Raw genomic sequence first — 18,686 nt, 5'->3', positions numbered from 1 at the left:
CAGCGTGTTAGACTGGAGACAAATACCTTGTGTGTTCTACATACTTGGCAATAAAGATGATTCTGATTCAGATTCTGACCTGATTCTGAGTACCCACAATTTTTGGAGTCCTTGGAGGATGTGCTGGAGAGCGCCCCCCACTGGCGACTCCCTCGTTTTGCTTGGGGACTTCAATGCTCACGTGGGCAATGACAGTTAAACCAGGAAAGGGAATGATTGGGAGGAATGGCCCCCCTGATCGGAACTGAAGGGTGTTTTGTTATTAGACTTCTGTGCTCATTGTCATGTTTCGGTTTGTGACCAACAGGTGGCACTGTAGGGCTCCCCCCTGCAGCTCCACACCTGTTGGTCGTTATGTAATTAGTTGTATAAAAAGACTCCCGCCCGACCACTCATTGTCGGGTCATTGTTGCTGTTTATTTGCTACTGTCATGTTTGTTCCGGTCATGGTTAGTTTTTGCTTCGATCATGGTTTTGTTTGCTACTTTGAATTGTTTTTGTTTTCAGGACTTTGTTTGTTTAGGATTTAGTTTTCTCTGTGTTTTAATACAATCTGTCAAGTACACCCTGCTCCTCCCTCTTGCCTGCTTTTTGGGGTCCACCACCACCTCGCCAGTGGTGAGTTGGCTCCAATGATGGGGAAGATGCCGGTCCGACCTGGCAGACCCAAACGTATTATGAGGGTTTATTGGGAGCATCTAGCAGAATGCCCTGTCAGAAGAAGTTTCAACTCCCACCACCGGCAGGACTTTTCCCACGTCCTTGTGGCGGCGGGGGACGTTGAGTCTAAGTTCTGCGCATCTATTGTTGAGGCGGCTAATCGGAGTTGTGGTTGGTGCCTGTCGTGGCAGCAAACCCCAAACTCGCGGGTGGACACTGGCACTAAGGGATGCCGTCAAGCTGAAGGAGTCCTATGAGGCCTTTATGGCCTGTGTTACTTCAGAGGCAGCTGATGACGACCGGCTGGCCAAGCAGAACGCCGCTCCAGCAGTCGCCGAGGCAAAAACTCGGGCATGAGAAGAGTTTGGGGAGGCCATGGAAGCCGACTTCCGGACGGCTTCAAGGACATTCTGGTCCACCATCCGATGTCTCAGGAGGGGAAACAGTCAGTGGCGTGCGGTGAGGTGCATGGTTGGTGAGGCACTGACTCCTTTAGTGTCAGATTTACAAATATATAAAGCAAAAAAGGGTATCTTATTCAATTGGCTAAACATTATATTTGCGACATGCAGATATACGGCAAGCAGCACGGGCCAGTTGCATGTATCAACCCAGTTTGTAATGATTGCGCAATGCAATGGGCATTCAGAGGTGAGGCTCTGCCTCACCTGCCTCCCCTGACCGCACGCCTCTGGAAACAGTGCACCATTAAACTGAAGAGCTGGAAGAAGTGGCTAGGGAGAGGGTAGTCTGGGATTCCCTGCTCAAGCTGTTGCCGTTGCGACCCTATAAGCGCTAGAAAATGGATGGCTGGATGGATCGATGGATGAATGAAAATGCCGATGTGATGCGAGCATTCAATATAGCCATTTCTGTCACATTGAACAGTAGGCATGGAAAGGGATACGAAAACATTATCAATTACCGCAGTTGAGTGGTAGATTTCAAATCTCTTCCTTCAGGCAAATTCAGTCCTTTATTCGTTAAATAAACATCGCTATCGTGCACCACTACTGTGTATTGTACTTTTCTTTAAAAAACGAGAGCAACTCTCAAGTAAGTGAAGTCATGAAAAGCGATTCTTTTCTCAGCCCCTCAAGGCATGTTGGCCCCGGGAGAGGAAAGAAATCCTGGCGCTGTGCTTGATGTGTATTGATGGAAAAAAGGCTAGTAAAACTGTTCTACTTTAATTTGTCATTACATGTTTACAAAGTTTCGTCTGAGAAAGCATGTTACACAATGTTTGGGTTGGCTTCAACGAATTAATAGCATTTCCATTCATTTCTATGGGGAAATAAGAGTAGACACGTTTATTGATTATTAATGTATTGTATAAGTGTATTTTCGAGCGCTATGTAAATGTTATCCATTATTTTTATTATTATTATTAATCGGCAAGAGAAGCAGAAAAAACTGTAATGCGCCATCGACAGGGCGGAGTTGTAAACAGCTGGTGAAGGAGGGAGAGATTGGCGCATGCGCTGTTCAATACCGGCGACAGCTCGAGAAGGCCTCACGAATAAGGGGATTAACAACCCAATTTGACAGGTCGGTTTTTGTACATTTCCAGCTACTTGAGCTTTTAAAAGCGTTAAGGTGACCTATTCGGAAGTACTGTGTAAGGAGTCGTCGGCGTTTCCCAAAGTTGCGGGAAAATTGCCTTCCCCCTCGAGCGAACGTTGCATTTTTGAATTGGCGAACTAGCATGAGCTAACATAGCTTGGCTTCGTTTGTCGGTACTGTTCGAGGGTCTCAAAGTTGTTTAGTGAGTTGTGAATACATTGGATTCAACGTCTCATCAAATGTTATAGTCATTCTGATTTTTTTTTACCGTGTCGCAGTGGTCAGCGCAGTTAATGCTAGTCGGAAATACCCTCTCCTGCTTTCCCATTTGTTCAATTGACATTGCATTCATGGTTGAAGACTCGTAGTTTTTATGAATAAAAATGTGACTTGAACACACGAGAGTACCCCGTATGCTAAACGTAGAAACAGGGAACATACGGCCAGCATTCGATGCAACCCTAAAAACTAATCAGATTGCACACGGTGTTGATTAAAAAACAAAAAAAAAAAAAAACAAGACTTAAACTTGAGCCCATAATTGTAGATAATGAGCATTAACTTGAGCATGATCACAATCTCTGAGTCCGTGGTAGGGTCCTGCCCACGTACACTTTCTCTCCACAATAGGGGAATATCCCAGGATAATCTTTTACAGACATTCAAGTATCGGGCCTTTGCTGATTTGATCATAAGGGAGGAAAAGTACTCAAATTGGTTCAGATTTTCAGGGTGTGTGTGCACCGAACGTTCATGTGCTGGGAGGGCATGGAGATATGGAAATGGTGTTCCCATCCATGCTGTAAAATGAGCACACTGTCGTCAATTCTGCCATCATCATTACACAACCAATGGTCCAGTTCTGTCAAAAGTTGCATAAAAGTTAAGTGTCGTCGTGTGTTTTCTCAGGTGGCACAATGAGTCAGAGTAAGGACAACAATGCCCGACTGAAGAGCTACAAGAACAAGTCGCTTAACACAGATGAAATGAGGAGACGACGGGAAGAGGAGGGCTTGCAGCTCCGTAAGCAAAAGAAGGATGAACAGGTGAAAGAAAAAAAAATCAACAATTTACACAACAGAGCAAATTCATTTATTCACTAACTTTATTTTTTTCAGCTGTTCAAAAGGAGAAATGTCGCAACGGTGGAAGATGACGGCAGTGCGCTGGACGACGATGGAATGGTTGACAGTGGCTACCTGGAGTCCCAGGCTAACAATGTGGACCTGCTCATGGTAAGGGGTATTAAAAGGACATGGTGCCCTGCATTAATTCAGGCAGGTGGTTAACACAACTTATTTTATGTGCAGGGTGGCGTTATCTCTGAGGATATGACTCAAATGATCTTCTCTACTACCCCTGAGCAGCAACTCATCGGTACCCAGCGATTTCGGAAACTCCTTTCAAAAGGTAATGGGCTGTACTGTCGCGCTTTGGTGTCGAATACAGACAGCATAACCCAAATCTGTGCACAAGTCTAAACGCACCAAAGTCTTATCACAATTTGTAATATCATCACTTTCAGGCAAGAAATATCAAACAGTCAAATGAAAAAAACAATAATTTTGGCAGTAATTTACTGAATATGCATTGCTGTGACATGTTGGCTTGCTACACTGCAATGCAAAGTAGTTCATTGTACACCATGTGCACTTCAAAAATGGGGGGAGAAAATGAAACACACAAGAGACATCTCAAATACATCAGCATTGGTCTCATTACTGTCACTTTCATAGCATCAACCGTCAAGCCTCTACTGCATGATGTAGCATGTAAATATGGCACGGCTGTACTGTACATATGGACATCTGACGTTACTCCAGTGACGATAGGATTAAAACATGCAAAACACGAAACTGCATTTGCAAAACTTGTTGGGGTCACACACAGCAATGGCAATCTGAAAGGCTTTCAAAACCTTACAACAAATAAAATCCATGTTGCCCCAAGGGACAATATGCGTAATCCAGGGGTGCCCAATATATCGATCGTGATCAACCTGGACTCATCCACGCGAGGGCGGTAGAGGGGGGAATTTTTTTTTTTAATTTATATTTTATTTATTTATTTACGTCTCTGTGCATGTTAATATATTTTTGGGTGTTAATGCACACTTTACCCAAATCATTCTATCAGTCTCACTGACACAAAAAGTATTTGAAAAACAAAATAAAGCAGGTCACCTTTAAGCAATGGTGGCGCGTGACCTGCATCACCGGAAGTTGTTAGCGTTCTTAGCAGATCTTAGGTCAAAAAATGTTGGGCACCCTTGGCGTAATCTCACTTCGGGCACTTGTCCTCAATTTTTTTTCAATGATGTACACCTGATGAACGATTTTTTTTTTCGGCTAATACTTGCCCGAAACAGCACAAAACATTTTTGCATGGGGAAAAAAAACGAAAACCCCCCCCAAAAAAACCCTGAAAACATTTGAGTGCCGTGCCATCAGTGTCTGATTTATTAAATATTGAAATATTAAATATTTGTCGTGGTATCTCTTTAGCTATGTGGAAATAAAAAGAGACATCCATCCATTATCTGAACCACTTTATACTCACAAAGGTTGCTGGTGTGCTGGAGCCTTTTCTGGTTTACTGGTTGCCAGCCAATCGCAGGGCACTCATGGACAGCTATTCACATTCTCAATCACACCTATGGACAATTTAATGTGTTCAATCAACCTACCATGCATGTTTTTGGATGTTCTTGGGTGTTGGATTTTATCAGATAAATTTCCCCCCAAAATGTGATTTATATGCCAGTGTGACTTCTATTCTTTTCTTTTTTACTATGCATTTTATGGCTGGTGCGATTTATAAAATACGTTATATACTGTACTGTGGAGAGACAAACTAAATTTTAGATTATTACCCCTCCGTACACGTCATGTCATTTTATGAAACATATGTCAACATGGATTGTGCTTATTGATCACCCACTCAATTGATACAGATGGATAAATACATAACACATGTTTATACATATAATACAAACATTTATACATATAATTAAAGTTTACTCGATCTCCAGTTAGAAAGATAACACACATACCAACCGGTCGGAAAAGTAAGACAATGCCTATTTATGACATAATTTCTTTCAATATCAATAACGTTTAAGCACCAGCGGACATTTCCGCTCGGCGGTGTCTCATCATTAAACACCTTTTTGGCAGTATTTTGGTTCGAAGTATATCTAAGAATACATCCTCTTACTATTTGTAAGCTTGATAACTTTGCACAGATGCATTTTATTTGTCAAGGCTCAAGTATCTGCACACTATTGTGTCTGTGCCTGCGTGCGCGCACTCAAACTTCGGCGACACGTAAATCAAACTCAGCCCTTAGAACAGGAGCACACATCTGACAGGGATCAGAAAGATGCCTCTGTGCTCCGACCTACCATGGCAGCCAAAACATCACAAAATATACAATACTTTTTTTTTTAACACACACACACACACACACACGGGAAGTTTTATTAATCATGTGAAGTGACAAGGATCAAGCATGTTTGAAAGCTAAAAGTCAGCACGGGTGAAGGCTAGCGGGGCAGCGTGAGTTTAGCGTTCTTCCCCTGCGCTCCGCTGTCAATAAAGTAATGACCATTTAAACTCCAGCCTTACCGATGACAAAATGGCGCTTTGTCAAATCGCAATTTACCATTTCAGCCCAAAGTGAAACGTATCCTCGAGTAATTTGAGTACCTCAGTTCAAAAACTAAAACCAAAAAAAATGTTTTGAGGACTTTTTTTTTCTGGAAGAGAGTCAAGCTAGCCCAAGCAACACCTGTTTAATGCTGCGCATGATGCTAACAGGCGGTGAGAAGGCCAACTTCAGAATTAACCTTACTTCACGAAAGAAACCTTCAACACCAATACGTTAGCATGCTTTTATTTTAAAAGTTGTTCCCGCCCGCGTGGTTGCTGTCTTCACTCGTCTCCCCCACCTAATTGGAGCCAGTTCAAGTCGCAAGATTTAGCCGCAAATACCAACACACCGCCCGCCTGAAATCATGTTCAATTGCTAATTAAGCGCCCGTTGCCAGCATTAGTGTCCAGTAGAATCAGAATCATCTTTATTGGCCAAGTATGTAGAACACACAAGGAATTTGTCTTAGGTATAACACGCTGCATTAGTGTCATCATAAACAAGGATGTGACAAATAGGTATGTAAGGACATTTCGTAATGCAAGTGAACCGTCGTGCGGTCGTACCACCCAGTGACGACTGTGAGACAATGTGCAAAGTATCAAGCAGAGCTAAAGTGATCAGTGGTAGAATACAATACGATGACAGTTTGTACAGTTGGTGCAGAAAATCATTGAACCGTTTTAGAGTGACCAGTAGCAGTATTTGTTGTACAAGAAGAGTGACGACGTCAGTGACTGTTTAGGGAGTTAATGGCTAGAGGGAAGAAGCTGTTTAAGTGTCTGCTGGATTTGGTGCGCATGGATCTGTCGCGCCTGCCTGAGGGGAGTAGCTGGAAAAGGTGGTGGGCAGGGTGCGGGGGATCCAGGAGGATTTTCCGTGCCCTTGTTTTGATTCTTGCAGTGTGCAAGTCCTCAAGCTAAGCAGGCACTCCTTGGCAAGAGCCGTTGAATTACTTTTCAAGGGGAGTTTAAAAGGCAAAAATTACTCTTCCCTTTTGCTAACACTTGGGCAAAGTTGTGGTTCTTAGTCATCTTTTTTTTTTTTAAATTTAAACAAACCAGGCGCAAATGCACTGTTAAAGCAGCAGAATCACTTTTGCTGATTCTGACAATACGTTGTCCCATACTCACTTCGCTCGTGTTTCTTGAGAAGAATGTAAAGTGTACCACTATACACAATTTAAGTTCAAGTAAAAAATGTATCTCGACAAAATGAAAATCAGTTGGTTTTTGATTATTCACTGAGCTGTTATTCTCTTCTCGGGGTGTGTGAAATGACTGAAGAATACAACACAACCATTTCATAGAGGGCCATCGATTATGTTTAATATATATATATATATATATACTGTATATATATATATATATATATATATATATATTTTCTTTTTTTTACAATTGAAAGTAAGGACCCGGAGAAAAAAAGGCTGAATTTAGGTGATTTTATTCTATTGCGTAATACTTGATGTTTAATAAGAAGTCAATACAACTCTGCAAAAGTCAAATAAACTGGTCAATATAAGGATTAAAATAAATAAAAGGCTTTTTAAACATAATGTGCTTAAGGTTGGGCGATATGGCTGAAAAATGTTTCATAAAGTAAGTAATTCATAACAGTCACTAATATTAATTATTGATTTTTTTTAAACCTATTTGGATTTTTTTTTTTTTTGTACATTGTAATTTAGTGTAATGTCAAAATTTGCTCTTCCACTCGTGCCTTTTTCAATGCTTATTTGCATTAGATGCTAGCCCAAAGCACCATAGTGAACTAATTTTCTGTTGCACTGCATGCACTAGCGGTCACCAACCATTTCAGCACTACTTTATCTTTTTAGCGGACTCGTTTTTTGACGTATTTCATTTACCTTTTACTTGCCTCACAGTGACTTCAGTGCGATGCCGTGGGTCTGACATGGCTAACGGTGATGTTGGCACGTCAAAGAAAAGCGAACTCCTTCACTTGTACACCACGTCTTTATCCTGGGGTGTTAAATCGGGTTATCATGCACAATATATAATCTTGTTAGATTATATTGTGTGTTGCACAATGCCGCGGTCATCTTAACTTCAACTAATTATCAATAAATAAATTGCCACATCAGCCATGTTTTCTTCGATATTTTTTTACATCGCAATCTCTTGCCAGAGTATGTAAACTATAAACAGTTAAAAATCCAAGGGGCCTGCCTCAACGTCCATGGCAGTGAACGTCCCGATTCCAGTTAATAGCAACAGGCGTCAATCATGGCAGTGAATCAGTTCATTGCCGCCCTGTCGTCCACAGAGCCCAACCCGCCCATTGACGAAGTCATTGCCACGCTGGGGGTGGTGGAACGCTTTGTGGAGTTCCTGAAGAGGCGAGAAAACTGCACATTGCAGGTACAGTATCACGTGACGGATGCCAGCTCCTCTGTTTTGTTTTGCTCTGTTGATCACCCACCCCAACCCTCACCTTGTCGTCATAGTTCGAGGCTGCGTGGGTGCTCACCAACATCGCATCGGGCACTTCCCATCAGACGCGGGTGGTAATCCAAGCTGGTGCTGTTCCCATTTTCATCGAGATGCTCAGCTCAGATTTTGAAGACGTACAAGAGCAGGTGTGGGGGAAGCACTTTTGCCAACACCACTTTTAATCCATTTTTTTGTTGACGTATAAAAGTGACCTCGGTGTGCTTTTTGCAGGCTGTGTGGGCACTGGGCAATATCGCGGGAGACAGCACAGAATGCAGAGACTTTGTTGTTGATTGCAACATTCTGCCTTCATTGCTGCAGTGAGTAGCGACTAACGGTATCGCTTTTGCTTTCTCACATAGATCCTATGACCGTATAACGCCTATTAATCCATCTTGCAGGTTACTGGCAAAACAGACTCGGCTAACAATGATGAGGAATGCAGTGTGGGCGCTCTCAAACCTGTGCAGGGGGAAGAATCCTCCTCCTGACTTTACAAAGGTGAAACACCTCCACAAACATCATACCAGGGGTGTCCAAACGTTTTTTTATCAAAATCGCTCAACAAGTGCTGAACACTTAAACACCGAATGTCAATCACTGATTTTTGAAACTGATAGATTTAATTGAAGGAGACAACAGTCATCATATTACTTTTTGTTTAAATCGTGTGATACTTCTTACCATTTTTTAAATTAAAATTAAAAATATATATTCATATCAATCTGTCTCTCCGTTTAGGCCGTTAGTAGGCACATTGCGACAGAACACTGCATTATAATCTCCGTTCGTACGAGGCAAACCTTTCAGCCCGCGTCAGGTATGTGGCCAGAGTTTTAATACTAATTTTCTCACCAACTGGCCCGATTGTGAGAAATTTATTCCCCAGGTCTCATTTCCGAATGTCCTTGTAGGCAGAACACACTCCCACAAGGACGTTAAGTGTTTCCTCTTCAATACCACATTTTGGGCACGTTGCTACTTGCTACAGACGAACAAAACAACCATGTCCTGGAATAAATTTCAATCGCTGATGCAGTGTGCTAAAAAAAAGGCTTACCGGTAATTACGCTGGTACTGAGAGATGTCTGATTATTTTTCAAAGGCAGTTTATTCGACTGCATACTTTGATGTTGACAGCCTGACAAGGTTGTTGTTCCTACTGATCACCTTTAACAAACCAGACTCATGCAAATGTGCTGGTTCGTTTAGCCTGGGAATTCACTACTGTGGTTGTGACGTGACTTCATGAACAAGTGGCGCGTTTGCAAGCTGGTACATTGCAGCACTTAACTCATTACAACCCCTTGACGGCAGCTCAACAATAAAATGCAAAACAATTTGTTCCACCCTCATATATTTTCTATGTCTACAGCCTGTTATATAAATAATCTAATGTCTAACATGTTAGATAACACAGTTAAATCATGTGCAACTGAAGTACACTCTATGTTCGAATTAAATCAATCCAAAGGAAATTTTTTCTCTCTGCACATCCTCCGAGCACTCCCTTCAAAGCAGGAGACTTACAAGTTGAGCCAAACAGTGAAAAAGAGAGAGCAACTTTTTAAACAGCCAAGATTGGTTAAAACGGTAAAAAAGAGGGCAACTTTCAATATTTTTATAGTGATTAGTGAGACTGTGTTATGGGAGCATTAAAAACATGGACATCCACAAATGCGGCCGGGGGGGATTTCAATATTTTTCGGACAATCAGTCTAACCTGTGTGGAAGTCGTAAAGAGATTTTAGGTCTCTTTATAAATATAATGGCTAAACCCCAGTGGGACGAAAAAAGACGTGGACAGGACAGCTATTGTTTGTAGAAATATATATATATTTGGATAGAGAAAGAAAAGAGAAACATACAGATGACTGGAGAGAGAGCGTGTCCGTTCGACCTCGAGCTTGGTGTCGTCTCAACTAACTAGCTTCGCTGTTGTTGTGGTTAGGCTATATTAGCTTGTGTGGTAGATCAAAGCTCTTTGATGTGTAAAGTCCGTTGAGTCAGTGCTGATTGGTTGAGTCAAAAGACGCGCGCACGCGTACATGTCCGCGCTGACGCACACACAACATAGAGCAGTGGATTATTGACTGCTGAGTCGTGCTTCGCTCAAGTGGCTTCGCTACAGTCACACCACGCATAAAATGCATAAAAAACAAGAACCACCCCCCCCCCCCCCACCCCACCCATAAATTGCACTGGAATATAAATCGCATTTGGGGGGAAATTTATTTGATAAAGTCCAACACCAAGAACAGACATGTCATCTTGAAAGGCAAGAAATAATAAAAATGGAGAACATCAGGCTGAGTAAGTGTTCGATATGCTAACGTTACATGACGCATAAACAAGGAACTGAGAACATGCCTGTTATGTTCACGTAACATGTTAATCTGATAACTATAGAATAAAGAACATGCTTAAACGTTTACCAAACCATCAATGTCACTCTAAAACACTAAATCAAATGAAATCTTCATCCTCTGTGTCACCTTTAAAGAACTTCGGAGGTAGAAGATGCTGCACTTCCCCTTCTACGTCGCTTGCGTCAGTTATCGTCTCAACACAGGTTTAGAGCGCCCTCTTGCGGTTTAGTGTGAAAATAACGTGTGAAATGACATCAGAAGGTATTAACAATTTCACACGAGTCGCTCCAGTCTCACCCCCGGCCAAACTATGAAATAAACTGCGACTTAAAGACGGCCAAATACGGTATACAATTTTTACGGTATGGTATTTTTCAAATCAAAAGTCGTGTGATGTCTTTTAAAATTCCCCCTTTTTTTTTGTACAAAATGTAACATTTTTATTGAAGTGTATAGCATCTTACTAATTACTATCTTGTAACCTTAAACTTTCCATTCTTCGTTAATAAGAGTTTTATATTGAAACAACTCTTTCCTAAATCATCTTTTGGGGTAACATTAAGGTTGTTTCTATTTTTTAATTAAAAATAGTGTGATTTTGTAACTTTACACCTCTTCCCCCCCAAAAGAAGCATTGCCAAAGTATTTTGTAAGTTGTGTATGTAAAAAAATAAAAATAAAAAAAGCTTGAACATACTGCAGAGCCTATTAGACAGTGCAAGCTTTTCTCATTATTAACACTCACATTCTGCTTGGCAACATACATTGGTGTGACATCCTGTCAAAAGTCGTGCTTTCAAAATAAAACATAGTATCATAAAAGTTCTACCACACTTTCTTTGGCCCAATAGTGTCTTATCGTGTCGTGCACAGGTCAAATGGGTGTATTAAAAAAATATATATATATATATATATATATTCCCTTTGGGCCAACATTTTTGGGTGTTTAGATCAGATCATTTGGGTTTACATTATTGTTGGTTTTTGTATTTTTTTTGTTATATCTTGTGGAATGAATTATTCAAGAAAATCGCGATTCCACTACACTTAACTGTAATGATACATGGAAGAATGAAAATGGTAAGACATTGTGTTCATCGTAATTGTGTTATTGTCACAGGTGTCCCCATGTCTCAGCGTGCTTTCTTGGCTGCTCTTCGTCAATGACACTGACATCATGGCCGATGCTTGCTGGGCTCTTTCGTACCTGTCGGACGGGCCCAATGACAAAATCCAGGCTGTCATCGACTCGGGGGTTTGTCGCAGGCTGGTGGAGCTGTTGATGTAAGCATCACTTTGTGTGGATGTGTGTGTGTGTGTGTGTGGGGGGGGGGGGGGGTGTTAGGCAGCATTTTTGCATTTGAAATTTTTCCAAAATATCAGAATTGTTTAGACTTTTCTCAGGGCTCCACATTAAACCCTTGGGGAGGGCCACGACAAGCTAAACTGTGGTGGCCTTGCCCGAACCAGCAGTTTATCGCTGGCGTTGGGGCGATACCTCATGTTCGGCCAATTTTATGTTTAAAAATAAATCGATATGATAAGTTGGTCTCCACATATGTGTATTATTTTTTTCCAAATTATTCACCAGTCTCAAGTTGAAAATGGCTTGCTTTCTTAGACGATGCAATGTTCTTTATTGAACCATCTTGCTGTTTTTGGGGTCGGTTGGGGTTGGTGATGATCACAACACATTAACGCCACTCGCCACTTCATCACCGCAAGCATGCTAGCACTTAGCAAATGGCAAATGTTCAAAGTGTTGACTGTTGGTTACGTAAGTTCCGTGGCCAAGCTCGCAATGCTTGTACAGTCATACCTCGACTTATGAAATCAATTGGTTGTAGAAGAAATATCTTAACTAGAAAAAGTAGTGTTTTCCATGTAATCTCTCTTTTTTGTAAAGCATAAACATGCATCGAAATATGTAACCAATACATGTTACAATTAAATTATTGCACAATAAATGAGTTGTGCATACTGTAACGAAGAATAAAGAATAAAAATGGTCATTTAACTTTTAACTGCCCACCCATCGTTTTTTGCCCTCTTTATCTTATGTTCTCTCTCAGAAGCATGGCATTTTGTAAAGAACTGATTCAAGGACGTTTGCTTTTGTCGGCTTTAAACAATCCTTTGAAAATATCCATGGCAAACATCAGCATAGTCAGCAATCACCCGACTGGTCAACACTTTTTCTGGGTGATTCACATTTACGTAAAACTATCGAAACACCTAATGGCCAGAGGAGTGAATGATGAGGATGCTGCATTGACACATATCTAGTTATCTATCGACACACATACGGTAGATGTCCCTCTTAGCCAATGGGATGCCAGGAAGATGCTAGGTAATAGCCAATGGCAGAGCAGCGAGAAGTATGTTGCATTCAGGAAACTTGGAGCTCCGAGTAGCAGCCCAAACTGTATTTTTACCTTTCGTATCTTGATATTTTCCTCTTGAGGCATTTCATTACTTGAAAAATTTGTATGAAGCGGCATTCGTAAGTAGAGGTACCACTCGATTTTGAATAAATTAAATTGAAATGACATAAACCCTTTCCAGCCCACAAAAAATGCGCGCGCGCACACACACACACACACACACACCACAGACTTCATGTCATGGCAGTCTGATGAGCTGGAAAAAAAAAAAGAGAGAAAGAAACAAATTCTTTAGAATTTAACGGCGACCAATATATCAAGTCGGGCAAGTACTTTTTCACAGTGTTAGATAGCTTTGAAAATTTTTAGAACTGCATTTTATTTATTTTACTTAGTTAAGATATCCTTTATTTGTCCCACAGTGGGAAACTTTACAGTCTACAGCAGCAAATTTGGGGGGTAGAAAGAAGAAAAACAGCGTTTGCAAGCACAAAAATAAATGTAGATAAAGAGAGCTGTGCACAGTTCAATATAAGTGCAATATAAATATAGATATGAGCATATATATATATATATATATATATATATATATATGCTCATATCTATATATATATATATATATATATATATATATGCAACTGGTGTAAGGTGGCTGTGCTATTTGCAATTGTTACTGGTTAGTTGCATATTTGTCTGATCTTCGCATTTGTTTTGTGATTTTTAAACAAAAGTGTGCAAAAATATGCATTTTCGGAAGCAGCAAATACTTTTTAATGGCACTGTAAGTCTTCTATAATATGAACAACAGTGTTTTGTTCCAGGCACACTGATTACAAGGTGGTATCTCCCGCTCTACGAGCTGTTGGTAACATCGTCACTGGTGATGATTTCCAGACACAGGTAATTGCAACATTCAGAATCTCACGCACACACATGCGCGCACACACACAAAGTTCTACAGCGCTTTGAATGATGTGATGCATGTTTTGTTCTAGGTCATCCTCAACTGTTCAGCCCTGCAGTCCCTTCTCCACCTCCTGAACAGCCCCAAAGAGTCCATCAAGAAGGAAGCTTGCTGGACCATCTCTAACATCACAGCAGGGAACCGAGCACAAATACAGGTGCGTGACCTCCCGTCAAATAACGGCCAAAAAGCCCACACTTGGTGCATTGTTGACCAACTCATACTGTCCCAGTGCAGATGGTGATCGATGCTAATCTGCTGCCTCCTCTCATCAACATCCTGCAAGTGGCAGAGTTCCGCACAAGGAAGGAGGCGGCATGGGCGATTACCAACGCCACCTCAGGGGGCTCCGCGGAGCAGATCAGGTTGGACTTCTCACGGATATTTTCCCCGCTGTTGTCGCTCAGTAGCCTTTCCACGTTAAGGGTTTATAAACATACATTATCCAATGATTCTAGGTTATGGTATGAAAATAATTCCGTGTTGGCATTTCCTTAAATAGTAGACCTTCCTCTTGTAGTGGCTTGGCTCTGTTTGTGCTTGGGAAATAGTGTCTTTAATCCAGTGGCACGTGAGTGTGAGGAGTCCCAAATCAGACAGCTTTCTGACGGGGAAATGACTCTTTCACACAAGTTTTTCCCTTATTAGAGATGTCACTGTATTCAAGATATTGCAGTATTAAAAGTGCCTTGTATTGGTCTTGTCCAGGTCTAATGTAAATTGCGCTTAAAAATTGCGTTTTGGCCGAACCGTCCAAAGGTACGTCACTGGGCTGCTGCAGCGCTCCCTCGTAACAGAATGACCATGTGACCACATCACAAGAAATGGCCTGACGTATGGCTGACTGGTCCACATGACCCAAATGTTGCGTCAGTCATGCGGACAAAATGCTGAGTGCGCCGGCTCCAATGACTTCAGCAGTCCAAACTTCACTACCTCTTGCGTCTGGCTACTCATGTGCTCCATGCGTCAACATCACTTGGCATGGTTCTTTCTTTTCAAGCCACATGATTGGTTCAGCACGAGCAACTCGCGTTATTGGCTGATCGTATGAAAACGAGGACGATTGCGGTTCATCCAAGTCTATAGTCTCAAACATGCCTGGCGATCCCTCTGAAGCGCAGTCACCAAAACGGCAGCCCATAAATGGTGCCACGCAATCTTCAGTATGCTCTTGCCGTTATATTGGGATGGTGTCACAGAGCTTCTTGGCGCTACTCCTAACCATTCATTTGCTTGTGTGTATCTACTACCCGGTGCAGACATCTGGTGGACCTAGGGTGCATAAAACCCCTGTGTGATTTGCTCACGTTGATGGACTCCAAAATAGTGCAGGTGGCCCTGAATGGCATCGAGAACATCCTGCGGCTGGGCGATCTGGAGGCCAAGAGAGGGGGCGGCATCAACCCCTACTGTGCACTCATCGAGGAGGCTTACGGTACGTCCAGTGGCTGATGCACCACGGCTTATCCAGGAATATGTCACAACGTGGTTGAAATCAAAAAGTTTTATGTGGACAGTTCTGTCTCTTAGAAATCGCGATCATGACTGGTGGCTAGAAGGGTTGACAGGTATTTTTCTAGTTGCACGTTCAGTTCATGATAGTCAAGGCAATGTCAACTTTTTGATGACACTTTTTAGAATTGTTTTGTCATTTTGCTGCCCATGCACACGTTTATCTTCGCATTCCTAAATACAAGCTCGCTCTACCCTCTATCCCTGGGTGCATTCAAATGTCACGACCTTGTAGAACTCAATACTGCCGGGTTACTATTCGGTCACTACAGTCCTGTAATTAAAAACAAACAAACAAATCAACAGGAGGAGGGGAATTCTCTGAAATAGTCATCCCGACTCGTGGTGGGGGTCGGCTCACTTTTGTTGCTAGGGGTTAAGCTATTAACAGCTGTAGTTGGAGTTATTTTGACGGAACACCACATTCACGGTTATACAAGTTGCACACTTTTCATTTTGTCAAAGGTTCATTTCCTTCGTGTTGTCCCATGAGAAGATAATCAAACATGCAGAAATGTCCTCACTTTTGTGAGATACTTTGTCTGGCTATGCCATTTTAATGGAGCTGAATAAACTGTTAATCAACAGTTTTTTTTTTTTGTTATTCTAGCATATGCCAGGGCTACACAATTGGCGGCTTTTCAAAATAATTTTTGCGATTCCCAGGCCAATGTACATGAAAACCAGGCGTTAGTTTTTCCGCTGTAGCCGGATGTTAGGTGGGGCAATTGTGTGAAGGTGAGACACAGACTGTAGTTTGTTACCAATTGTCCAGTTCAGTCTCGACGTTTAATGTGCAGCAGCCTTAAAAATCCACGAAAAGGGCAAAGTTGTCACATTTCGCTTATGCTTGATGTGCTTCAGGTCTGGACAAGCTGGAGTTCCTGCAGGGCCACGAGAACCAGGACATCTACCAGAAAGCCTACAACCTGATCGAGCGCTACTTCAACGCCGAGGATGAAGATGCCTCGCTGGTCCCCGCCGTGGACCTGCAGCAGCAGCAGTTCCTCTTCCAGCAGTGCGAGGCACCCATGGAAGGCTTCCAGCTATAATGTCTACCCGCTCGGTCCTCCACGACTGGCGAGAGCGACCCATCCATCTTCCCTCCTTCTCGATTGTGATTATGTCCAATTACTGGAGCGTGGGTCTGCTGTCCTGTGTGAAGCTCGCCCCTTTTCGTCATCCCCAAAATATATCCTGCTGCTTTGGCAACTGAGCGGCGCGAGCACATGAATGATTGAATGAGTGAGTGACATCGAACTCACCTTGACACTAGACTGACCAACGAGACCACATTTTGACCTGGACTCAACTGACGAAAAGGCACTTAAGACGCCCACCTCCTCCCCTCTTCCCTTTTTCTTTCAGCCTATTGATGGACAAATCAGGAATTTGACTTCATTGCTGAGGGCGGAGCTTCCATATCACCCTCGTTTGGACGGCCTCTTATACTCCCGTGGAATGGAAACATTCATTCGATGCAGTCTTCCCTCATACAAAAAGCCTAGAACACTCTCCAGTGGGGATTTTTACTTTTTTTTTGGTGCTCACAATCATTTCATTTTCACTGCACTTTAGCTTTCAGGACTGACGCCTGTTCGTTGTGAACAAATTTGACTCTTCAACTGGTTGATCACAAGGTGAATCCCCTGACTAGGAGTACTTTCCAATCATGCCCCGCCCGCCCCACTCCAACAACAAAAAAAAAAAAGGGACTCTGGCATATCGTGGACTGGCACGCTAACTTCTGTCGGACTGAAAATTGGCTGACGACATGGCTTTCCCATGCTGTGTTCTGCCATAGTGTTTTCTTCTTTATGCCAAATATTTAACTCGCGGATCATCTTTGGGCGGGTGGGGGTTTGGGGGGGAGGGTCTGAATCTTAGCATGGTTCACGTGGTGCCGTAAAATCTTCATCAATCCAGATCATTTCAATGGGAAACATGAAAAATACTGGCCGATCGCCGGAATGTTTATCTGGATGTTTGCTTATAGATACAATTCGATCACGTGATCGGTGTTCGATTGTCCACCGAGTTGGAGGTTGAGATTAGGAAGAGGATTACGACCACTTTCAACCCTGACTGGCGCCTCAATAGTTCTCCTCCGACAGGTTCACCTGTGGAAACCCCAGAAACGTTTTCTTCCTCTAGATTGCCAACTTTGTTATGAAATGTTTACTCATGATTATCTGGCCAGGGTGAAAGCCACGATTATTTTTCAATGACTAGTTGTTTTTTTCCCCTTCCATTTCACACTGGTTCAAAATTGCTTCAGGTCTTGATGAGCTGACAATTTGACTTGTTTTGTTGCACACTGCAGATTTCTCGATTGACACATGCACAGAGCACCAGAACACGACAGTACGTTGACCCCCAACATGGCGGCCTCAGGCATTTCCAGAAATGTGCGACGTCATGGGAAATCTCTGTAAGAGGCAACTTTCTCTACATGGAATGATCAACGCTCTCATGTTGAGTTTGTGCGACTTGTCCCCCTTCTCTTGCCCTTTGCATAAAAAGGAATCTCGTGACCCACTGAGTGCAGTGCCTGTCATTTTGATCTGCAAATCCACATGATGACCTTGAAAAGAATTACTTTTAATGAATTGCTTGTGACATTTTTTTGTACTATGAACCAAGATACCTATAAACAATCGAAATCTAACAACTGCCTTTTCGGGCACTTTAGACAGTCATTCAGACAGGTACCAAATTTGCTCAAATCGTGGTGGCGTGTGACCTGCATCACCGGAGGTTGTGAGCGGTCAGCAGTCTTCAATTGCAGCTTGTAATTACAGCTGTTGCCTTATATCTTTTTTATTTTTATTATTCTCAATCTCAAGTTTGTTTCATGTACAATTCACCGATGGCACTGGCAAAGAATGTGAATTTGGGAGAGCCAAGAAAAGCGTTTTAAAATGTGAGCTACGATAGTGATGTTGTTGCACTGACGATGCTGCCAAAGTGGGTCTCATGACACCACGTCCGGTCTCGACTAAGGTAGGCACTGAATCATTTTTACAAACTCGCAAGCTCTTGCATCCACTTTATTTTTCTGTTTCGTACATGTTTGGGGCCGTTATGGCTGTTACTCAATATGGCGTGTGTGTGTTTGTGCGCG

At 42.3% G+C, this 18,686-nt stretch overlaps 1 protein-coding gene across 1 annotated transcript; it reads left to right on the top strand.

Moving 5' to 3' along the window:
- The first annotated feature begins 2,123 nt into the window (after positions 1-2,123).
- kpna1 (karyopherin alpha 1 (importin alpha 5)) lies at positions 2,124-18,096 on the top strand. Its single transcript, XM_086102062.1, has 14 exons — positions 2,124-2,208; positions 3,133-3,269; positions 3,342-3,458; positions 3,534-3,633; positions 8,164-8,258; positions 8,345-8,476; positions 8,562-8,650; positions 8,732-8,831; positions 11,820-11,983; positions 13,905-13,983; positions 14,079-14,204; positions 14,285-14,412; positions 15,310-15,485; positions 16,427-18,096. The coding sequence occupies exons 2-14, from the start codon at positions 3,141-3,143 to the stop codon at positions 16,612-16,614; spliced, it is 1,623 nt and encodes a 540-aa protein (XP_085958188.1). The 5' UTR covers positions 2,124-2,208; positions 3,133-3,140; the 3' UTR covers positions 16,615-18,096.
- The last annotated feature ends 590 nt before the right edge of the window (positions 18,097-18,686 follow it).

The sequence above is a fragment of the Hippocampus guttulatus genome, chromosome 21 (genome assembly GCF_054856545.1).
Source record: "Hippocampus guttulatus isolate MCC_2025c chromosome 21, RoL_Hgut_1.0, whole genome shotgun sequence".
Lineage (NCBI taxonomy): Eukaryota > Metazoa > Chordata > Actinopteri > Syngnathiformes > Syngnathidae > Hippocampus > Hippocampus guttulatus.
Note: the sequence above shows the minus strand (reverse complement) of the source record. Positions and strands in the feature narration are given on the sequence as shown.

Bases quoted from the DNA above. Each gene is read 5' to 3' on its own strand.
- kpna1 (XM_086102062.1), top strand. From the start codon at position 3,141: ATGAGTCAGAGTAAGGACAACAATGCCCGACTGAAGAGCTACAAGAAC. The intron at 3,634-8,163 runs GTAATGGGCTGT...TGTCGTCCACAG, and splicing joins TCGGAAACTCCTTTCAAAAG to AGCCCAACCCGCCCATTGAC. The intron at 11,984-13,904 runs GTAAGCATCACT...GTTTTGTTCCAG, and splicing joins AGGCTGGTGGAGCTGTTGAT to GCACACTGATTACAAGGTGG.